Source organism: Mirounga leonina, unplaced genomic scaffold (assembly GCF_011800145.1).
Source record: "Mirounga leonina isolate KUSES-001 unplaced genomic scaffold, KU_Mleo_1.0 Mir_165, whole genome shotgun sequence".
NCBI lineage: Eukaryota > Metazoa > Chordata > Mammalia > Carnivora > Phocidae > Mirounga > Mirounga leonina.
This window is the reverse complement of record NW_023270415.1, coordinates 73,022,140-73,046,376: the sequence shown is the minus strand read 5'-3', so window position 1 is coordinate 73,046,376 and position 24,237 is coordinate 73,022,140. Positions and strand designations below refer to the sequence as shown.

At 49.6% G+C, this 24,237-nt stretch overlaps 1 protein-coding gene across 1 annotated transcript in view; it reads left to right on the top strand.

Moving 5' to 3' along the window:
- Nucleotides 1-24,237, top strand: part of KCNQ3 (potassium voltage-gated channel subfamily Q member 3) — a 303,877-nt gene that overhangs the window by 248,936 nt on the left and 30,704 nt on the right. Inside the window, exons 2-8 of the mRNA XM_035011963.1 lie at nucleotides 6,830-6,920; nucleotides 8,288-8,414; nucleotides 12,259-12,431; nucleotides 16,714-16,869; nucleotides 18,344-18,454; nucleotides 20,013-20,108; nucleotides 21,391-21,485. Coding sequence (XP_034867854.1) covers nucleotides 6,830-6,920; nucleotides 8,288-8,414; nucleotides 12,259-12,431; nucleotides 16,714-16,869; nucleotides 18,344-18,454; nucleotides 20,013-20,108; nucleotides 21,391-21,485 — 849 coding nt within the window. The remainder of the gene's footprint in view (nucleotides 1-6,829; nucleotides 6,921-8,287; nucleotides 8,415-12,258; nucleotides 12,432-16,713; nucleotides 16,870-18,343; nucleotides 18,455-20,012; nucleotides 20,109-21,390; nucleotides 21,486-24,237) is intronic.

Below are 24,237 nucleotides of genomic sequence, written 5' to 3'. Positions count from 1 at the left end.
ACCAAACAGCGAAGAAAATATCTCATTAGTACTTTATCACACAAAAAAATTAAAATACAAAAATGTGTTTATTGTATCTCATGATTAACAAAATAGAGGTTATAATTGCAACTATGCTCTAATTTTTAGAATGAACAAAGACTGAATCGAGTGTTAATTTGAGGGTATATTTTCTATGCCCAAATTATATGATATTACAATATGACTTTACATTTTATCTTCTCAGCATTTGGAGGGAAGGATTGTATGAGATTTTTAATCCTTTGAAGTATCAATTGATTTGTCTTTCATTGTTGGAGTGAGATTGTCACTTGTTAATGGCTTTGCTGTATTTAGAACATCTCTCCATCATCATGTCCATCAACTTCATGAAATTTTGCATCTTCTGTAAGTTTTGCCTTTTCACTCTGCAAATAGTTCACATTGTACTACTGGGTGATATACCTGATGGAGAGGCAGGGACGGCCCCTCATAGCCATGCACACCAGGTTATAAACTGCTGTGAAATCATCAAGGATGTTTGCATGGAGACCTCATTAGAGAAATGGGTTTTGGTTATGGGGATTTTTGCTGCCCTGTGCAGTCTCTCTTAACCATAAGGACTGGGATAAAGAATAAGATAACAAAAACCCCTTGCATTATAGATGAGAAACTGAGGCTCTGAAAAATAAACCTATCCAAAGTCATCTAGTTTCTAGGTGGCCAAGATCCAGATCCTGCTTCACCAGTATCAGTTGTCTATTACTACATAACAAACTACCACAAAATTTAGCAGCTTAACACAACACACATGTATCATCTCAGTTCCTGTGGGGCAGGTATCCAGGCATGGCTTACCTGAGACTTCTGCTTGGGGTTTCTCACAAAGACCACACAATGAAGGTGTCAACCAGGGCTGAGGTCTCATGAGAAGGTGTGACTGGTGAAGGATCCTCTTCCAAGCTCCCTTTTGTGGGTGTTCCAAGCTCCCTGGGGGCTGTTGGTTTGAGGGTCTCTGTTCCTTACTGGCCATAGGCTGAAGGTCACCCTCAGTTCCACATGGGCCTCTCCTCCAGGTCAGCTTCTGTCATCAAAGCCAGCAGGAGAGAGAATCTACCAGCAAGATAGCAGTCACTGTGATTCAAAGAGGCTGTTGGACTGATTCGTAGGGAATAAGGAAATCCCTGGCACATAGTGGGTGCTTTACCTTTGGGGCTTTTCTGTTGAGGGTCAGTAGGATTTTGATATAGACTGAGGGGTTGTATTTCCTGCTCAAGAGCAAGAACCAAGGGTGCTGACTGAGGATCGGGACCTGTGGGCTTACTGTGGCGCCAGCAACACCTGCTCTGTTAGAGGATTCAGTTCTGCCTCCTCCTGGCCAGGGAGAGCGTTTCTACATATCTCCACTCAATGGCGCACAGACAGGGATCCCAAGGAGGAGAATCCAGTGGTCAGCTCCTGCCTTCTCCGAAAGCTGCCTGTGAGCAGCTGTAATTGGAGCACGAACCAGCTGGGATCTTGGGGAACTACCCAGAAAGGGAACTGAGAGTTTCTCTTCCCAACCTGGGAGTCCAGAGGAGAAGGGATGGGCTTGTCCTGCCGAGGCTGAACTGCGAGCCGGCAGCCCCCTCCCCGGTCTCCGGCTGGCTGTGCCCTGCCTGTTCCCGCAGTGTCTCCCTGCGGGCCCCGTGACCACTCTTGGCACTAACCCTACTCCTGTTGTGACCCCACCACCTGAGCCTGGAGGCTCGGTTCCTCATCTGTAAAATGGGGATGTAAATATAATGATGACTGAGACCCCACCTCTCATGAGTACATGAGAAAATGATGCACAAATGATTAGATAAATTCTAGAGTTTTCACCGCCTGTTTGTCCCACCCCGAGGGGAGCTGGTAGGTAACCCTTGGCTGTTAGGCACTCATTCCCAGCGGGTCCAGCTTTGTTCCTGTAAGGAAGTCCAGGCCTGGCTGAGAAGAAGCTGCAGGGAATCCCGGGTGCCACTGTGCAGAGCTGTGACCCAGCAGAGGTTTGGTGTCAAGGGGCTTGGACCTTACACTTGAGACTCCAAGTACAGCTGCGAAGCAGCCTCCCTCCCACCCTCCACAACCCCAGCCTGGGGAGAAGATGCAGAGGATTCCGGTGGAAGCACATAGGAGGTGGTGTGTGATTTAAGGGCGTGTCTGAGACCCTTGACCCTGACTGACCTCGTTCACTAAGATAGCCAGGACCCCGCAGATAGGAGGACAGCTGTTGGCTCTCCCCCAGACTCACATCCACCACAGACCCTGGCCATCCTGCAGGCGCTGGGAGGAGGAAGAGTGTGGGCAAGGAGCAGAGGGAGGAAGGAGAGGGGAAAGGAGGAAAAGTCAGAGAAAGTCGAGTGAAGGAGACAGGGATGGCTGCAGAGCAGGAATCTAAGTGATATGGCTAAAATCAACAACACAAGACACAACAGGTGTTGGTGAGGATGCAGAGAAAGGGGAACCCTCTTACACTGTTGGTGGGAATGCAAGCTGGTGCAGCCACTCTGGAAAACAGTATGGAGGTTCCTCAAGAAGTTAAAAATAGAGCCACCCTATGATCCAGCAATCATGCTGTTGGGTATTTGTCCAAAGACTACAAAAACACTAATTCAAACATGCACCCCTATGTGTATTGCAGCATTATTTACAATAGCCAAACTATGGCAACAGCCCGTGCCCATCAATAGATGAATAAAGACGATATGGTCTATATATACAATGGAATATTTCTCAGCCATAAAAAGAATGAAATCTTGCCATTTGCAACGACATGGGTGGAGCTAGTGAGTATAATGCTAAGCGAAATAAATCAGGCAGAGAAAGACAAATACTATATGATTTCACTCATATGTAAATTTTTTTTAAAGATTTTATTTATTTGAGAGAGAGAATGAGATAGAGAGCATGAGAGGGGGGAGGGTCAGAGAGAGAGGCAGACTCCCTGCTGAGCAGGGAGCCCGATGTGGGACTTGATCCCGGGACTCCAGGATCATGACCTGAGCCGAAGGCAGTCGCTTAACCAACTGAGCCACCCAGGCGCCCCACTCATATGTAAATTTAAGAAACAAAACAAAAGGGGGAATAAAAGAAAGAGACCAAAAAAAAAAAAAAGCGCAGAGTCTAAATTCTAGAGGACAAACTGATGGTTATCTAAGGGGAGGTGGATGGGGTAATGGGGGAAATAGGGGATGGGGATTAGGAGTGCATTGTCCTGATGACCACCGGGTGATGTATGGAAGTGTTGAATCACCATATTGTACACCTGAAATTAATGTCACACTGTATGTTAACTGCACTGGAATTAAAATTAAAAACTTTAAGAAAGTGACAGAGGAAGTAAAAGAATCATTGGTGAAGCAGGGGGGAGTGAGAGAGCCAAAAACGATAGGAGGAGGGAAGACCCTGTCTCCCACACACATCTGGCTTCCGTGGTGAGACTGGTCATTTGGTCTGTGTGTCTGAGATCAAGTGCCTTCGTAAGAGTAAATTAAAAAGTGTGAAGGACCAAAGAGCATTTTCCCCTTCCCTGATTAAGGAGGGTTCCTTGATGCTCTTAGCTTTATCAGTTAAGGGTTGTTTTCCAGTTTCAGAAAGTAAATTCCCTGAGGTTGCTGGTGCTTTGAATTCCTTGAGGTATGAGAAAATGCGGAGCTCTGCCAGGCATTTGCTGTCCCCTGCTGGCTAAAGCCTGGTTCTGCACACCCTGCTGCTGGGAGTCAGGTTGCAACTGCATTTCATGATTCCTTTTGCTGGCTCTAAAATCATAGACTGGATCACCACATCAAATACCAATGATGTGTTGTATGGTGACTAATATAATAAAATTTTAAAAAATAATGAAAAATAAGTAAATAAAATAAAATCGTAGACTGTAAAAGCTGAAAGAAACTTAGATCTCCAGCCCAACCCTCTTCCCTAAGCTTTAGACTTGAATTTTGATCAACCTGCTGGATATTTCCACTTGAACCTCAAACTCAGCAGGTCCACAACATAGTTAAGACAGTATGTTTTAATTAATACACAATGCAAGCGAATGATTACAAAATGACAATGGGTTATGATCAGCACTGGAATAGAAATGCAATGGGGTGCTCTGTGACCCCAGCGGAGAGGTCACACTGGAGAACACGTAGAGAGCAGCCAAGGTCATGGAAGTCTCCGGAGGCAAAGCAAGACTTGTGCTGTTAAGACAGAATGTTAAGGCTGTTAAGGAGAATGGGGGGTGGAGGGAGGTTGGGAGAAGTGGGCAGAGAAGAGCATCGAGACAGGCACAAATAGGCTCAGAGAGTTGGAGGAAATGCTCTCATTCAGGACTGCTGGCCTAGGAGTGGGGAAGCAGCGGAAGATAAGGTTGTGAGGACGGCAAGTCCAGATCATCAAAGGCCCGCATCCCTTGCTAAAGGAGAAGATTGAACTGGGTTCTGTGTCCATAAACTTTTCGCACTCTCTGCATATGCGCATGTCATTCACGATGCCTCGGGGGCCATACTCCAGGTCAACACACATAAATTGGGGAATGTCCTGGATAAACTGAGACATAGCAGTCAACTCTTGCTAAGCCTCAAATATACTTCCAACCCCTTGGCCACAGCCTCTTGGAGGCTTTCAATCTTGTACCCTGAAAGCATGTGGTGAACACTCAGATCATAACCTCTGTAATTATCTGTCCTGTGTTTCCTCCACTGCACTAGGCGTTCCTTGAAAATGAGGGCTAGATTTTATTCATGTTTGTATCCTTAAAACCAGTGCTGTGCCTGGGACACAGGAGGCACTCAATACATTAAATCAGAATAAAATAATAGCTAACATTTAGTGAAGGCACTCCTCTAGGAACCTGACATAGACTATATCATTGAATAATGGAGGTCGTGGGTACTTTTATTGGGTTCGTTTTCTAGATAAGGAAGCCAAGACACCAAGAGGTTGTGTAACTTGCCCAAGATGACACAGCATAAGAGGCAGAAGGGAATTCTAATCTAGGGCTTATTTCCAGAGCCTAAGAAGGAATAAAATCCAGTCTTGACAGAACTGGAGTGTGGATTTGCAGAATCATCCAAGAGCCCGTTCCCCAGCAGGCCCAGCCAGTGATGAGTGTGTGAATGGGACAGCACCAGGCATCATTTGCATGATCCTGTACAGTTGACCAAACCACTCCCCATCCATTGTCTCCTGTGGTCCTCACAATAGCCATGATCTCCAGGTGGATCCATTATTCCCATTCTATGAATGTGATCATTGAGGTCCCCAAGGTCAGTGAGCTACTCAAGATCACATAGAAAGTACTAGAGCCTCCCTTTGAGCCTGTGTCTTTGGACTCCACACTCTGGTCTTTTTAACTGCCAACACAATTATCCAGATGGTAATGAATCCGTCTGATGAATTTTTTTCATCTCTAAAATGGGAGTTCATGTCTACCCTGGAAGGTGGGTGTAAGGATGAGCTGATAGATGTAAAGTAGTGAGGGGTAGGTGCTCACTAATGGGTGGTGTGGGAGTTGATGTTGTTATCATCATCATCATCACCTGAGAAGATTTGGGGTTCGGGGTAGGCAGATTCCAGGCATGGGTCCCAAGCCGTAAACTGAAGTAAAATGGCCCCAGAGGAGGGAGTTGAAAATCTGGTTTAGGTTCCTAGACAAGGTTGGAAATATAGATTCAGGTCTGCAGATCAGAAGGCTTATTGATCAGAAAATGTGATCAAGATCACCAAGGGTCAGAGCCAGGACTTGGGTCCCCAGGCAAGACCAGGAGCAGACATTTTCAAACCTTACATTGTGGTCCTTACCATCATGGCATGAGATAGCTTTCTATTTGGCTGGACTGTGAGTTCATAAGGACAAATCCAGCTTATTCATCATGGAATTCCAGCTCTGTGTCCCCAGTGCCTGCCATATAAAAATTGAAGGAATGAATGAATGATCGAGTAAACGAATGCACCAATGGGTCCCCACTTACACAAGCAAGCCCACAGCGCATGGATTGGAACCCAGCAGGGTGGGGAGCCAGATCACATAGAGCAGAAGAACCTGGAGTGTGTAGTACCAAGTGTCACCCATGGACCCTAGGGAGCCTGGTGCTGAGCACTGAACCAGAGACACTCCACCAAGAGGGAGGGAGAGCCATTTTTCTTTGCCGATATGATGAAGCATGCACACACATGAACACACATGTGCTACATGCTCTCCCTCTCCCCACCCTCCCCGCCAACTGAATTTACGCAGATAATAATCTCAAAGGATTGTTTGCAGTTTGCTCCTGCCTGAGACAGGGGCATGAACCCGATGACCTCTCCGTGACTTTTCCAGGAGCAGCATTCTGCATCCTTCTCTGTGGCGGGTCCTGTTCTTTCTAGTAGGAAGTACATTTTGCAATTTCAGAAACAATTCTGAAGGGCCTCAGATGAAAGAGGTAATTTCCTTCAGTAACCAGGGACTCTAAAAAGAGTAATACTAAGCCGTTATAAGAACGTTTCATATGTTTGAAAACCATTGTCCTATACGTGCAGGACACACTCTTCATTCATTTATATTCCTGTTGCTTTACCAAAGCTTGTGGGAACTTTTCATATGAAAGGTGTCTGCAGCCACCCAGCTCATTCCATTAACTAGCTGGTTAAGTAAAAGTATGCACATTGCTTACCCTTCCTCAGATCTGTTTTCTTTAGCTGGAATAATAATTCCTACCTGCCCCATCGGTTTGTGATGAGGTTACTTGGTAAAACAGATCAAGCACATGCCAACGTCTCAGGGAAGTTGTCGCTTCATCCTGGTTGACACCATCCTCTGGAGCTAGCCGGGACTAGATGCTTCCTCCTTCCTTCCCTCCAGGTTCCTCATTGTCCTGGGATGCTTGATTCTGGCCGTGCTGACCACGTTCAGGGAGTACGAGACTGTTTCGGGAGACTGGCTGCTATTACTGGTGAGACTGTGCACCCCCCTCCCCGGGTGGGGAGCGATTCTGGGGTAGACGCCTCTGGTTGGACTTTCACAGTTGAGAGCAAGGAGGCTGCCCTTGGGCACAACTGGTTTTGGCTTCCTGGCCAAGTCCAGTCCCAAGAGAAAGCAATGACTGGATCAGTTGGGCAGGTATGCATGGGCACAGGTGGAAGGGAATGGTTTTTGTTATTCTAGACTAGAGACAAGGGGGCACAAACAAGGTCAAAGCAAAAACCAAGGCACATTAGTTATATGATAAATGGCGGCTTCTCAATCCTCTGAAAGTTAACACAAAGGCATGCTCTGTTCTAAAACCTGCCTCTGCTTTTTCTCCTTAAAACTCTGAGGATCTCTGACTCTCTTCAAGGCCAAGTACCAAATCCCATTTCTACATTGAACTCCACATCCTTGCTCCTGGGACCTCTGCCTGTTTTATCTCTGTTCCCTCATCTATACAGGCAAGGGGTGCCAGCCCCCCAATTAGGGTCTACAAAATAGCAGAACCTTCACCTCGCACTGAGCATGCCATCCATGAGGCCGGAGTCAGGGGATTCCTTCTGAAGGCAGGTGTTTCCAGTTCACACAGTCTCACGCTAAGATCTTAGCAGGTGAATCCTGAGAAGCCATCTAGCTCCAGGAACTAGGTTTCAGGGATTATTACAGAGCAGCAACTCCCCAAGGGTCCCAGGAGGTCACCAAAGGGGGGGGGGCAGAGGTGTCTGCCTGACCAACAAGAGAGGCAGGAGGGAAGGAGGAAACCTGGGGTCCAGGGAGACAGCACAGCCTGGTGCTCTGAGCCTGATTAGCAGCGTGGGAATCCCTCTTTGCCACGTCCTAGTCTGGAGGATTTTGTGTACCTACTCCTTGCCTTGGTTTCTCGAAACATAAAATGAGAATAATATCATAAAACACTTGAAGCAGAGCCTGGCCCAGGAGCCCTGCTTAGTAACCGTTGGCCGTAAGTAGCAATTCCCGGGGCCAGGCAACTGGGTGGGATTAGCAGACTGTGTTTCACTGATAACTTCTCTTTTCAATTTAACTGCACTTAGAGGCTTTTCGTACATAAAATAGACTTTTTTTTTTTTAAAGGGATCCATTGGAACCAAAACAGAGAGGAAAAAACAAGGAATCCCTTTGCAAGGCTGCTCTTAGGGACAGTTAGCACATTAGCATGGACACGGGGGCTGTCCAGAAGTGCCCGGAGGTGATAACGTGTTCTTCTTCCCCCTCCACCACCAAAACAGCAACAGCAACGGAAACCCCGCTCTTCAGAACCTCAGAGCAGAAATCTGTACTCCCAGACAACTGGGTCCCGGTTGATCCGTGTCTCTCCATATGTTCTTAATGCAGGAAACATTTGCTATTTTCATCTTTGGAGCCGAGTTTGCTTTGAGGATCTGGGCTGCCGGATGTTGCTGCCGCTATAAAGGCTGGCGGGGAAGGCTCAAGTTTGCCAGGAAGCCCCTGTGCATGCTCGGTAGGTAAGCCCTGACCCTGAGTCGGGGGCGCCCCGGTCCCCCTGCTCCTGGTGCGCCATTTCCCCGAGGAAATGTGGCTTTATGGAAGCCCGCGCAGCCTCTGACCCTACCTCGGTGAGGAAGAGCCGCTCCAGTGTTCCGGACGCAGAATTCCTTCTTCTGTGGCTTGCCCTCCTGATGGCTCTACAGGGCTGTGATTCTTAATGAGCGTGGTGGGGGCACTCTTGGCATTTGGGCTGTGAAGGAGCAGCCCACTGTAGGACGCTGAGCATCCCCAGTCCCTAGACTGGAAGCCTCCAGGCATTGTGACAACCAAAACTGCCTGCACCCTTCCAGACTGGTGCTTGTGGGCATGGGAGGGGTGACACCACTGCTGGTTGAGAATTACTTCTATGGGCCCACGTTGTGCCCATTTTACAGAGGGGGACACTGAGGTTCACAGTGCTGAGTCATTTCCTAGTCACACAGGTAGTAAGCCGCAGATTCCATCCTAATAACATCAGGTCTGGAAGAATCTAGCACCTGTGCCCTCCATCCCTCCCACGTTGCTGGGTGTTGACCCCCAAGTTGCTTTGGAGAGATGTCTCTGACACCCTTCCCTTTGGGTGCAGGCATTAGATAGCAGAGAAGGTGGACACTTCCACTTACCCCTGTTGGTGCAGCATGAACCCATATGTTTCCATCTGAAGATCCCACTAAAATCATAGAGCAACAGTGACGGGCAGGAGTTGGAACCTCAAATTCCTAGTGATGATTAAAGTTACAGGATCACAGGGCCTTGAAAGGCTCTCCTAAAGGCACCTAGTCCAACACGCCGGCCCGTCTGATATTCCCTTCCCCTTCATAGCAGCCTGCAAGTGGTCACCTCCTTGCATATCTCCAGTTCCGGGGCGCTCACCACCTTCCAACGTATTTATTCCATCTGAAGTCTCTGACTCTCTTCAGATACTTGAGTTCAGTCGTTCTGTTCTTCTCTCCACTCCAGCAGTGGAAAAGGGTGCTCAGTGGCTCTGGCTGTTCCTTGTACCACAGGTTCTCAGCATCATTCTTGCTCTTCTCTGAGCATGCTCACCGCCCTTTTAAAAAGTGACCCCCAGGACTGAACACAGCCCTTTGGATGCAGATGGCCAGCCCAGGGAAGGAGAGCTGGAGCCGTCCTCTGTCCTATGTGCCGCACTTCTCTCTGGGCAACCAGGGGGGCCCTGCCTTGCTTGCAGTTTGCTTGGCACAGTGACTGTACCGCTTGACTGCCTGTTGAACTCGCTCTTCCTACTTCCCATCTCCTTCTGAGGTTGGACACCTGAGGGTTTTGTGTATCGCTCAGCACGTTTAATGCAAGGAGAGGCTATGTGGTGTGAGTGCATGAGTGCACACAATTTTGGAGGATTTTGTAGTTACTGATTTCTTTTCATATTTTTCAACCTTCTCTCTTTCTTTGTCCTCCTTCCCTGTCTGCCCCTGTCTCAGTCCATTCAGGCAACTATAACAGTGCCACAGACTGCGGGCTTATGAACAAGAGAAATGTATTTCTCACAGTTCCAGAGACCAGAAGTCCAAGATCAAGGTGCCAGGCTCCGGTCGAGTCCCTCTTCTAGGTCACAGGCTGCCCATTTCTTGGTCTGCTTGCTGTGTGCTCACGCCGGGGAAGGGGCCACGGAGCTCTCCGGAAACTCTGTTATTAAGGACCTGATCCCATTCGTGAAGGCTTCACCCTCATGACCTCATTACCTCCCAGAGGCTCCGCCTCCTAAGCCCATCCCATTGGGGGCCAGGATCTGAGCAGCTGAATTTTGGAAGGACACAAACATTCAGCCCATAGCAACCCCAGCTTGCCTTCCCCCTCTTCTTCTGTCTTCCTTTCGAGTCTTTTGCAAGGTGTTAGGTGGACTTCTTCTCCTCTGGAGAGTCCTGTCCAGTGCTGACCAGAAGTCCTGCACACCTGCTCCTGTATGCAAGCCTGCGTGTGTTGGCAGGGGGTGGGGGAGGTGACTTTATACCCAAATTCAGAGGTTCTCACCCAGTTCGAGAACATCCTAGTACTGTGTGGAGCCTGGACGCTTCCAGGAAAAGAGCATTCCCCATGGAACAGTCTTCACTATTCCAAAAGGGGCTGATTTGACTGAGCTCTGGATCATGCTTCACTGCCAACCTCCCCTGGAGAGCCAAGGCCAGCCCTCAGCATCACCATCCTGGCTAGCTTCCTTTCTGGGATGCCTGTGTTTTCTGCTCTCCTCCTCTCAACTTCTCCCATAACATAGCCTTGCGAGAATTGTTGCTTTCCTCTGCATGTTTGACATGAGGGTGGTTATCCGTCAGGGCACATCATGGCCTTCATACTCAGGGCAGCCCCAGACCCTGCCATTTCGGGTGTGAGTGCATCCATCTGGGCCAGAATCTCCCATTCTCTCTGAGCATCATAGACTCAACTCACATTTACCCCATATCCAGGTTTTGTTTCCTCTTGCTTTCTGCAAACATTAAAAGTGGGTAACTTTGCACAGATAAACTGAGAGGCCTGGCTAAGGGTAGACATATTGGTATCCAGATGTTTGACACTGAGCTTTTCCCCAAAGTTAGGCACATCTGGGAGACACCTTGAAAGGGCAGACGTACCCAGGTGTGAATTGAGGGGCCTGTTCCAAGCGGGAAGACCGACACATACAGAGGTATGGAGGTCTGAGAGAGCCCTGTGCTCAGCAAAGAGCACCAGATTCTGAAAGGCTCACAGGTCAGAGGGTTTTCAGGTGCTTGGACTTTACCCAGTGGATAAACATCTCTTCCAGTGTGTCCCTTAGAACCTGATGCTCTTGCAAAAAAAAAAAAAAATAGTCCTATAACCAAAATCTTTGGGGAAAGGCTCTGCTTCGTGTGTGTAATTGAGAGCCACAGTGCATATTAGCATTTTGAAGGTTCTAGAAGTCCTACAGTAGCAAAACGTGCTTCATCAATTTTTCCCCAAATTTACTTGGCTACGGGGTCCCTTTTACCTGTGGACCCTCTGTAGTGTGGTGGGGAGATGGTTGGTATGGGTGTTGGGGGCCACTGAAGGGAATAGGGATGGACCAGGGCATACTCCTCTGTCCTTGGCTATTGGCTTCAGGAGCCAGCTTGGCCCTTCCAGAAGCCCCTCATCCCCTCCGCCTTCTCTGCTTTCAGTCACAGCTGTGGTGGACGTTTTCACGTCACCTCTGTGGAGACCAGCCTCCCACTTCATGGGTGGGCTTCATGTTTTACTGCAGTCTAGCTCAGGGCCTTCCCTGAAGCTGAGGGAGACCACCAGGCCATGCAGCTCAGAAATGTGGGGCCATCAGCAACCCCAGGGGTGACCCTCCACCACCAGGGGACGGGAGCCAACGGACAGAGGTCCCAGCTCCCATCTTCCAGAGCGACCACCTTGGGAGGCTGCTTATAACTCCCCTTACCTTGCCTCTCTCCTTTCCTGTGTCCCTCTCCCCTCTCTCATGCCTCCTGAGATGATCTCCCTGTGCATCACTCACGGCCAAGGCCCTGACTCGGTGCTGCTTTTAGGAGAAACCTGCCTTCAACCACGTCTGAGCTTCAGGCTTCCCCTGCACGACCGGGGCATATCCCTGACCCCTCTGGGCCTGCAAGTGACCCTGTCACCCTGGGGACCTCGGGGAATCCCTTCCCTGGGATGGAGAATTAGGGCTGGAGCCTGACAGGCCCGCATCCAGTCCCCACTCGGCGATGTCCATCCGGCCCTGTAGCCTTGGGAAGACAGACACCCATGCTCAGGCTCTGTCCAGTGCCTGTGGTGGTTCCTTCGCGTTCGCCTGACCTTCTTTTCCTTCTCCCCCGCCACCCCTCTGTCCTCGTTCCCAGACATCTTCGTGCTGATCGCCTCTGTGCCGGTGGTTGCCGTGGGAAACCAGGGCAATGTGCTGGCCACCTCCCTGCGCAGTCTGCGCTTCCTGCAGATCCTGCGCATGCTGCGGATGGACCGCAGGGGCGGCACGTGGAAGCTCCTGGGCTCGGCCATCTGCGCCCACAGCAAAGTAAGTGCCACGGAGAACCTTCTCCCCGACCTGTGCCTTTCGGGGCATCCCCCTCCCTCACGGCATCCCCAGAGGGTGGTCACTCGGCCACCGCTGGTGAGGATGATGAAGAGGAGGAGGAGGAAGAGGAGAGGCACCAGCGGGGGTGCCGCAGTGAGCACGAGCAGGCAGAGCTGGGTCCAAGTCCTTGGCTCCACCGAGTGCCGACGACCGTGGCCAAGTCTCTCAGCTCTCCCTGAGCCTCGGTTTCCTATTTCTAACCTCGAGAGAATAATGGCTCTGCCTCCAGGTGGTTGAGAGGGTCAGGTGAGCCAACGTAAGGCAGCTCGGGATGGGAGGGAAAGGTTCCGGACTCACCCAGACTCGTGGGAGTCCAAACTCCATTGGTGTGACGCTGGGGGTTTTCTGTAACCTCAGTGGGTCTTGGCTCCTGCATTTATGCGGACGATAATGCGCTCACTTCCTAGAGTGAAAAGACTTAGAACGGGCTCTATTTTTATGAGCTGCCTCAGTAGTTAAAATGAGGATCCTTCTGGCTGCTCACACGAGAAGAGGTACGTTTGAGTGCCTGGTAAATAGTAGGCACTCATTACTGTTAGTGTTTGTTATTCCAGATATGCTTTTCTTCACAAATAGTACAAATACCTAAATAAAATGAAGTACAAATGAAAGGCGCCCAGAGTCCACCTCACGATGCTGCACGTTTTAAACCGTCTGTGCTGCCTCTGACCCCAGACTCGGTGAGGTCAGAGCTTTCTTTCGAGGGTTTTCCACTTGACCTTCCACTCTTATCAGAGGACATGCTAGTAACACCTAACCTTTCATCCATGGAGCTGAGCTGATTCATGGCTCCCATAGAAATCAAGACTGAAATTGGCTGGTTTCGATTCTCGTCCTGTGTTCCCTCCGATCCGGAATAGAAAACAGTTGCCTACCTACCGGGTAATTCCGGGGACGAGATATGTCCACGCCACCACCAGACCCTACAACTGAGGTCAGGTGGGCAGAACTTGAGACAAAATGACAATCTCTGTGGTAGGAGACCAAAGGCAGAAAAGCAACTGCTGGTCAGGCTCCACCTGCCATTCTTCCCCCTCACACGTCCCCCTGCTTAGCCTGGTGCTTTTCCAGAGCTGCCCAGCGGCTGCCCGGCCAGCCTTCACTTCTGGGGTCTGCAGTGTGATGAGGAGGTGAGCACACACCTGGGTTGGAGTCCCGCTTCCCCATTTAGTAACTACAAGAGCTTAGCCCAGTTCCTCCTCTAAGCCTGGTAACGGGCACTTAGCACTTTACTTCCTCAACCATTCATTCCAAACTTGTGGCCTCTGGGCCATGTTCCATGATCGACTCCTCAGGAAGGCCCATGTGGCACAAGGTTAGAGTTTCAAAGTTAGGATAAGGCCAGGCTGTGCTACCAGAACAAAGAGGCCCCAGAGACTCTTGGCACCAAAAAAAGGTCGATGTCTTCTCCAATGTCGGACGTGGGCTAGGTGGCCCTCATCTGTGTTGAAGATGAGCATTGAGTCACCGAGGCAGCAAAAAGGGGCCGGGAGCACCCTGCAGAATGGATTTAAGGAACAGGCAGGAAGTTGCTGCCGAATTTCCCCCACATTGGCTCCACCCCAGCCCCCTAGCACCCCCAGCCCCGGTCCGACTTCAGGGCGGCTCAGGCATGTGCAGGATTCTGTGGCTATCGAGGAACAGCCACGGGCTCTGCCACAGAGTTACTGGCAAAAAATCGTGTAAAGTCGGAATTACCTTGAATAGCCTTTTAAATGACTGCAAAACACAGAACTGGGACACATTTTCACACCTCGTTAATGACCATTATGCTACTTCTTAATAATCCAACACAACCAGTTTTCCTGTGCGCTCATGCACAGGCAACAATTTCCATAGCTAAGCACCAGATGAAACTTTTGCCTTGCATTCAGGGGACAGAGGGAATGAAAGAGCATAGGAATGCCTCTCAACAAGGCGAGAGGCTCATGCCCAGACAGCCGCAGGGGAAGGACTTACCCAATTCGCCTTTGTCTTCTCTAAGCCTGAGCAGGGCAGACACTCACTGAAGGGAGTGGCTGGCTGGATTGCCTGCACCATCAAAGCTAACCTCTCTGGGCTGTAAAGTGAATTCACACAAGTGTATGTGACGCTGTGGGGGAAGCCAGACCTAAGCAGTGGGCACAGTAAGTATTAGAGATTTCGAGAAAGCTTACTCAGGAAATAGTGAAAGCATAAAGGAACTAGAGCTGAACTCGATCTCATGGAGCAATGGAAAACTTCGGTAATGGAGTTGATGCACATCTCAAGATGACCCGCTGCTCTTCTGTTCATCCCACGGGGAAAGGCAGTGCAGGGACAGAGGCCAATGTGAGCAAAGGCACGGAGAGAGGCAGGAAGCAAGCCCGAGATTCTCCGGACCCAGAGGTTGGCTGCCTGGCCGCTGACGGTCAGATAGATAAAGTATATTGATAAGAACAACTTTGTTCCCTGGGATGACTTAGGAGGAGCGTCAGGCCTCATCTCCAGACTGTGTTTGCCAATAACCTTGACTTTCTTCTGCCCAACATACCATGCTGAACTTTGAAATTGGAATAGAATGAGAGAAATAGAAAGAGCCTTAGGGATTGTCTGGGTCAGGGTGTTTGAAACCTTGGTGATTTGCAGATCTTTGCCATATCCCTGCACCATCCTTACTATTCCTTAGCATTGTTCTCTAAATCAACTCGCTCTTGTGCACCTACTCACATGTCCTAGTCTATCATGTGATAATATCCACGAAATAAAAGATGTTATGCTCATTTTAATTTATGCTGATTTTTAATATCGCTTAAATCAGTATGTGACTCTTTAACATAAAAACTGCCTGCCTTCCTTCCATCAGGAGTACACAGGTCACTTTTAAGAACTGTGATCCAGTCCCTTCATTTTGAAAATAAAGAAACTGAAGCTGGGGAGGGGGTCCATTTGCCCAGGGTCACAGAGGAAATCAGTGGCCGGGCTGGGTTCGCTATGCCACGCTAGCTCCCCCTGCTGTCAGTTTCCTGGTAGTGCTGATTTATCCTGGATCTGCTCCGCCCTGCTTGGAATCAAGTCTCCTGAGTCCTGTGCCTTGACTCAGAGGCGGATGCCCATTTCACCTGCCTTCCTGCCTCCCTGTGAAGGCTCTTGAGCTGTGATATCAAGGTCATCCGGAGACAGAAATCTTCCTCTCCTCGAGCCATACACTCGTTCTGTTAATGATGGAAATAAGGACCATATTATTATCATAAAGACAAGAAACAACTAGTGTTGGTGAGGATGTGGATAAAAGGGACCCCCATGCTCTGTTGGTGGGAATGTAAATTGGTGCAGCCACTGTGGAAAACAGTAGGGAGAGTCCTCAGAAATTGAAACCAAAATAAAATAAAATAAAATAAAATAAAATAAAATAAAATAAAATAAAACACTGAAACCAGAAATACCGTATGATCCAATAATTCCAATACTGGGTTTACGCAAAGAAAACGGAAACACTAATTTAAAAAACTACATGCACTCCTATGTTTATTGCAGCATTATTTACAGTAGCCAAGATACGGAGGCCACCTAAGTGCCTATCGATAGACAAATAGATAAGGAAATGTGGTGTGCATACACAATGGAATATTACACAGGCATAAAAAAGGACGAGATCCTGCCATTTGTGAGAACATGGATGGACCTAGAGGATATTATGCTAAGTGAAATCAGTCAGACAGAAATGCAAATACCATATGATTTCACTCATTAGTGGAATCTAAAAACAACAACAACCAGCAAATGAACAAACAAAAGGCAGAAACAGACCTATAAATACAGAGAACAAGCTAATGGTTCCCAGAGGGAAGGGAGTGGAGGGTTGGACAAAATGGGTGAAAGGGAGTGGGAAATACATGTTTCCAGTTATGGAATGAATAAGTAATGGGAATAAAAGACACAGCAGAAAGAATATGGTCAGTGCTATGGCACTGTATGGGGACAGATGGTGGCTACACTTGTGAACACAGCATAATGTATAAACTTGTTCAATCACTATGTTGTCCACCTGAAACTAATGTAACCTTGTGTGTCAACTATTCTCAAATTAAAAAAAAAAAGAAGAAGAAGAAGGTAGGTCTCAGAGGTAAGGCTCAGAGGTGAATAACTTGCCCACAGTCATGGATCTGGTAAACCTGGACCCCAACCCTGGCGCATCTGCCTCCAGCATCCATCTGCAGACTTCCCAGTGACCACTTCCCTTGTCCACTGCTTGCTTTCCCAGGAGCTCATCACTGCCTGGTACATTGGGTTCCTGACGCTCATCCTTTCTTCATTTCTTGTCTACTTGGTTGAGAAAGATGTGCCAGAGGTTGATGCACAAGGAGAAGAGGTGAAGGAGGAATTTGAGACCTATGCAGATGCCCTTTGGTGGGGCCTGGTGAGTCACCATCTTGAAGGCCCCCCAAGGGGACTGACTGTTAGAGAGAGGTGGAGGGCATGGCAGGGGAGGGCTCAGGTGGGCAGCTGCATTTGTAGGCACAGGCCAGAGCTCCCTCTGCAGGGAATGCACCTGGAACGGGCTTTTCTTTAGTGCTTACAAGAAGTCAGGGCTGGGCACAGTCTGGTCTCATCATCTCTCAGGGACCTTACTTCATTAGTTGTAGGCTGTTATCAGCTAAGCCATGCATGTGCAGACAGACATAGTCGCAGATGCACACATGTGCACTCAGACCTTCAAACACACCCAGAGACCCACAGCTCATCCTACAGGAACACATGGTACTAAAGCTAGCATTTTTTTTTTTTTTTAAGAGAGAGAGAGCATGAGCGGAGAGGCGCAGAGAGAGGAGAGAGAGAATCCTTAAGCAGACTCCCTACTGAGCACGGAGCCCGATGCGAGGCTCAATCTCACGACCCTGAGATCATGACCTGAGCTGAAATCAAGAGTAGGACGCTTAACCAACTGAGCCACCCAGGCGCCCCAAACTAACATTTTTTGAAGGCTTACTTTGCTCCAGAGCATTGTTCAAAACACCTCACATTTATTGACATTTTAAATTCAAAGAACTCCTATTTTTAGCCCCCTTTTTTAAGACTGGGAAACTGAGGCAAGAAGTGGTAACCACTAGAATTTGACTTGGGTCCGAGTCCATACGAGGCTTCTCCTCCTTCCACTTCCCACCTTGTCCTGACCTAGGGACTCACAAGGAAGAACCAGGCTAGAGTCCAGGTGCTTAGCCAGTCAGCTACAAGATGTGGCCCCTCATATCAGCCAAGGACAGAGAACCCATAAGCCAAGAGAGGAGGAGACACCTTGCATGTGCTCAGTATTGGACAGTTGGCCCATTTATCCTGCCCAGTAGGTAATTAATCCAAGAAAGATCTCTGAGCCAGTTAGTGGTTGACCTGGGATTTGAACTCACGCAGTTGGGCTCCAGAGGCCACACGCTGGACTGCTCTGCTGTCCTGTCCTGTGCATTCACGTGCGCACAGTAACCTACACTTGTAAACACACCAAGGACTGTACAACGTGCAGCAGGACAGACATGTGCACAGGTGGGAGACATGCACACATATGCACACAATGCATGTAAGTACACGCATCAGCATGCGTGCATTGGAAACATAGCAGTACACAAAATCACAAGCATGTAAATATGCCAAGAATGCACATGCACATGTTTGCAATGATTGAAAAATTTGCCAGCTGATCGACTCTATGGAGGAAATCCTTAACTTAGAAACCGGCCTGGTTGCAAGGCGCCCATGTAATTACTCGGCACCTGGTACCTTTTCTCCCGTGGGAATCATGTACCCAAGCAGTACAAAAGACTTACAGGTGGAGCTCGGCTGATGTGTCCCTGACTTCCCTCACCCTGCAAAGACCCACGTCCGACCTCTTCTCCCTCCAGATCACACTGGCCACCATCGGCTATGGAGACAAGACGCCCAAAACGTGGGAAGGCCGCCTGATTGCGGCCACCTTCTCCTTAATTGGTGTCTCCTTTTTTGCCCTCCCAGCCGTAAGTACTTCAACGTTCTCCCTAGTGTGACAGGTGGGACCCCTCCCTGTCCCCCGGACCCAGCTGCACCGTTCAGGCTCAGTTTCCACCCTATTGTACCCTTAGCTCCACAGGTTTGGCTGCTACAAATCCCAGTCTCAAGGCTGCCTTCTTTAAGCTGACTTAACACCCCCCTGCCCCGGGCATAACTCCATAAAGGCATTTCTGGTCCCCTGCTGCATTCCCCTCGGCCCCCCACCCCCAGACTGTGAGCTCCCTGGGGGTTGGGATTTTGTCTCCCCAGCACCTTGCATAGGCGGGTCCTTCCTCTACATGAGCTCCCTTCCCTTGTTCTACCATTTCATTTACTGGCTTATGTTAAAAAAAAATGCATCGCCCTCAAGAGTGAGTACTTGACCCATGATAGAATAACCTCCCCAAAGCCCAGTGCCCATAAGTATAATACAACAGTCACAGAAAGCATTTGTTGGACTTACTGTGTGGTAGACTCATGCCAAATGCTTTACCTACATCTCATTCAATCTCATTTAATGACATCATGGTGAGTTTGGTGAGTTTTTAATCACCATTGTCCAGACGAGAACACTGAGGCTCAGGTCAATCAGGTTTCCACGATCACAAGGTTATTGGGTTGTGGGCTCGGGCTGTTAATAATGAAGCTGGAAAGAACCTTCTTTTTTTTTTTTAATTTTATTTATTTATTTGACAGAGAGAAACACAGCGAGAGAGAGGGAACACAAGCAGGGGGAGTGGGGGAGGGAGAAGCAGGCTTCCCACTGAGCAGAAAGCCCGATGTGGGGCTTGATCCCAAGACCCTGAGACCATGACCTGAGCCGAAGGCAGACGCTCAACGACTGAGCCACCCAGGCTCCCCTGGAATGAACCTTCTTATGGAGCAAGCCCACTTCCACCCCCTTCATCCCCCAGAGCTAGCCTTAGTGATATTCTTCCTCCACTGCCACCTACCTTGTCTGTTTTTCCTAAGCTCGATGACCTAGGGCATGTGGCCTTTGTGAATCTCAGTTTCCTCATCTGGAACAGGTCAGGGGCTGTGGGGGTGCTGCATGGTCTCGAAGTTCTCTCCCAACTTGAAAAGGGAGAGCTTCTATCCAGGTAATCCGCATGGAAGTCTGACCTGGAAATCAAAACAGGTCACAATTCTGGGAGAGTCCAGTAAAAGTCTTAAGTGACCAGTTAAGCGGCTAAAATATTTTCACATTCCATTAGCATTTACTGGGCATCTGTTCTGTGTCATACTTCTTACCAAATGGCTCCGATAGATGGTTTCAGGTTTTGCTTAACAAAATTATGAGGAAGGTACTATTAGCCCGGTTCCCTGGAAGTTGAGGTGCAGGAGATAAGAGGCTTGCCCAGGCTCTCCCCTCTGGAAAGTGGCAGAGTCAGGAACTGAAGCCAGGCCTTCCTGACATCAAGCCTCCACGTAACCCAGCGACCTACTCCCTGGAAGAGAATAAAGGAGTCTTTGTGGCCCTGGGAGTTGGGGTGGGGCCCCCAGAGAGGCCAGCGGGGCTGACCCAGGCCTGACTTCTCCCTCTAGGGCATCCTGGGGTCAGGACTAGCACTCAAGGTACAGGAACAACACCGGCAGAAGCACTTTGAGAAAAGGAGGAAGCCGGCAGCTGAACTCATTCAGGTCTGTCTGCCGGGGGAGGAACCGGATCGGGCGGGAGCTCCCGTGGGGCTGTGTATGCTTGTACGGCGGTGGGTGTGCCCGGGCTGGGGATGGGATCCCGGGCCATGCTTGCTTGTACACGGCTATGGGTGTTCCCATGGTGATCTTTCGACCTGTCCTCGTGGCATGAACATGACGACCATCCCAACTCTCTCCCATCCAGATTCTAAGCCAAGTGAGAAAGAGACACAGGACTCTAACAGGGACCAAGCAAGCCATCAGCTGTTTTACTAACAGTGTTGGAGTGGAGAATTTGACTTGGGTCTGAGTCCATACGAGGCTTCTCCTCCTTCCATTTCCCACCTTGTCCTGACCTAGGGACTCAAGGAAGAACCAGGCTAGAGTCCAGGTGCTTAGCCAGTCAGCTACAAGATGTGGCCCCTCATATCAGCCAAGGACAGAGAACCCATAAGCCAAGAGAGGAGGAGACACCTTGCTTGTGCTCAGTATTGGACAGTTGGCCCATTTATCCTGCCCAGTAGGCCATCACGCACCAGTGGGTGTTGGACGCCCAGCAGCTCCATAATTCCCGCAGTGTGGGCTGAAAGTGGGGAGGATAGTGCGAGCTGGGGAGAAAGGCAGAAGTGTTCTCATTCATGGTTTTGTGGGCTGTTGAGAGAACAGAGAAGAGGAGGGTGGAGAACCTTGACTTCAGCTGCGCGGGACCACCCACCATGAGCTTGCGTCCGGTGTACTGAGGGTCTCTGTGCATCTGTGGGTCTGACACTGGATGGTACATGATGTTATCCTACATAATGTAGTGCCATGGCCAGTCCCTGTCTCTAAGGGTATGCTCTATTATCCCCCAAACCCCAGACCATCACAGTAGTCCTGAAGTTCTAGCACATTCGAATCAAACGTCATCTCTGGGGCCGTCTCTTGCACCCAAAGTTGCACAAAAGACAATGTTTATCCTCCTAGCTATTTAAGAAGTCTCAGGGAAACTTGCATCAGGAGTAACCCCTGCTCCTTCTGGGGATTTTATACCCAGCACCCTCTTCTCCCTACTGCATTTCTCCACACCCCCACAGTACCAGTGAGGGCTCCAAGATGATGGGTCAAAGAAGGATTCCTTCCCAAAGGAGCTACAAAAGCCAGGAAACCTGGCTTCTCTGCATGTCACCTCGATGCATATTTAAACTCTTAGGAGTCAGGAGCTTCCCAAGTGTTTTCATGCTGCGGGATTCTGTGAGAGTGTTGCAGTTCTATCTGGTGGTTCCAGCCCCTCTTTTCTCCTCCTCAGGCTGCCTGGAGGTATTATGCTACCAACCCCAACAGGATTGATCTCGTGGCGACATGGAGGTTCTATGAATCGGTCGTCTCTTTTCCGTTCTTCAGGCAAGTGGCAACCCGTCTGAATGCTCCGGGTGTGACTGGCCGTCCCTTCCGTGGGTCTGTGTTTGTGCCTGTGGATTCATAGTTTCTTGGAGAACAGCGTATGGTTCCCAGTGTATGCCACCTGTTAGAATCACCGGGGAGCTTCAGTAATCCCACCGTGCAGGCCACACCCCGGGCTAATTAAATCAGAACCCCATAAGAGTGGGGTCCAAGCATCTGTACCGTTTTAAGCTCCCCAGGTGACCCCACGAGGGGTTGTTGCCAGGTAGACAGTGTGGAGTGGCTGACAGGGGAAGGTCCGATCATCGTTTGAGCAGGGCCGATGTCTGAGGAAGTGGGGAGCCAGCGCAGTGGGCCTCACGAGCAGTCCCGGATGCTCCCCGCCCCTGGCCATGGCCTGTACCCGCAGACTCTTCTGGATACTGGGAACAGGCAGGCAGAAGAAGCAGCAGAAGGAATCCTCCAATAACCCAGAGATGTTGTTTTGTATTCTTAGAGGTGGAGATTAAATTAAAGGCCTCAGGGGCACCTGGTGGCTCAGTCAGTTAAGCGTCTGACTCTTGATTTCGGCTCAGGTCATGATCTCAGGGTCGTGGGATCGAGTCCTGCGTTGGGCTCTGTGCTCAGCGGGGAGTCTGCTTGTCCCTCTGCCCCTCCCCTGGCTTGTGCTCTCTCTCTCTCAAATAAATAAATAAAATCTAAATAAATAAATAATTTAATTAGTTAGTTAATTGCCTCAGGAAAAAAAATAAGAATCTCTGCCCACAGCCAGCACCTGTGAAAGGGAAAAGGGAAGTTCATATACACTGGACATCCAGTGCATCCAAGAGATCCAAGTTCACACTTCGTTCACTCCTCACAGGCACCCTGTAAGAGAGCCCAGAGGCTCTCAAACGCTAAGGTGCATTAAAATCAGCAGAGGGCTGCGGAAATGCAGGTCGCGCACCTGCCTTCAGCCGCTTCAGTGACGTGGGTGGAGTAAAGCATCTTGGACAGACAGGGCTAGGCTGACAGAGTGGCTCCTGCTCGCTCCTGGAGACGGGTGGAGAGGTCGGGTCACCAGGCTACTCTCACAGCGGGGCGAGCTGGGGTTCAGAAACTTCGGGCATTTTGGCCAATGTCTGCCACATCAAGAGGCCCCCAAAGCCCTTGGCCTTTTCACTACTTGGGCTACTAAAACAGCCTGTGCCTCACGCCTCCCCAGGTTTTTATTTGTTTGTTTTTAGATTTTATTTACTTATTTGAGAGAGAGAGTGAGTGAGAGAGAGAGGAAACACAAGCAGGGGGAGTGGCAGAGGGAGAAGCAGGCTTCCCGCCGAGCAGGGAGCCCGATGCGGGGCTCGATCCCAGGACCCTGGGATCATGACCTGAGCGGAAGGCAGACGCCTAACGACTGAGCCACCCAGGCGCCCCCTCTCTAGGTTTTAGACACTGCAGTCCTGAGCTGGGACGTACAGTGTGTGGATGGAATGTGGAACCGCCGTACCTCCTGGGTTGGGAGGAAGAGTAGAGGGTCACTCAGTCTCACATCAGGAGCTGGGCCGGCTCGGAAGTGTGTGTCTTCCACACCCCTTTGGTTTCATGGACCATAACGTGACCCAACACTAGCCAAATGGCCCCTCCATCCCCAGCCTGCCCTCCCACTCATCTATCATGGGACCTACACCCAGGCCCTTCACCCCCATCACCAGATTGTGGCACAGATTTAAGGAGACTCAAGAGATCGGGGTTCCACTGGCTCATTTCCCTGCATTAAACCTTCCAATGGATGACCAAGACAAAGAGAATAAAATCCACAACCAGACCATGAGTGACAGGGCCCTGAGAGCTTGGGCCCCTGCTTGCCTCTCCCTTCTGGATCCTCCAGTGGCAGGTGCTGCTTCTTACTCAGGACGTCCCATCCACCAATTGCAGGTGACATGCGAAGGAATCTGACCTTGATCCCGAGGGCAAAGAGAAGCTGTTTGAGCCCGAGTATGACACGATCAGATCAGTGTGTCAGGAAGATGACAGGAAGGGTATGGAGGTGGGTGGGAGAGGCTCAAGATTCTAGGTGAGGAGATCAGCTAACAAAGGCTTGCAGCGTTCAGGGTGAGAGCAAGCAAGGGCTTAGACCAAAGTAGAAGCTTGAGAAGGGTGGTGCAGAGAGGACCAGAAAGGGAATAAGCAGGTGTGTGTGGGGGGGGGGGGTGTCAGGGAGTAATGACTGGCAGAAGACTTAGGGAGAAAGAAGAATCGAGGCTTCCATAAATGAGTGATGGAGTTTGGGTTTATGGACTGCATCTCCTCACCTGCAGTTAGATTCACTGGCTCAGAAGATGGTCTCTGTGGTTCCCTTTGATTCTAAAGTTCTGTTTTGCCATCATCATTTCTGGTTAGGGATGACATCAGTCTTCTTTTGGGTCACAAGAGTCTTCGAAGGGGCAGGGGGACTCCCTTGAAAAGGATAGAGTGACCTTGGACTCGGAAGCAAGAACAGGTGCAACCCCTGTGAGTGCATAACCGAGATGATTTCCGTTTGCTGTGCAGCCCAAAGTCTTGGCAAGAGGCCCATTCTTTTGGGGTGATATATTATAAATAAAGCATTGTCCTGGCTGTCAGACACTTGGAGGAATACATTGTACTGCAGACAGCTGCTGTGATACGGGAATGGCTTTTAAACTGAGAGAGAACATTCCTTTCTTCCTTCCTCTTTCTTTCTCTTTCTTTCTTTCTTTCTTTCTTTCTTTCTTTCTTTCTTTCTTTCTTTCTT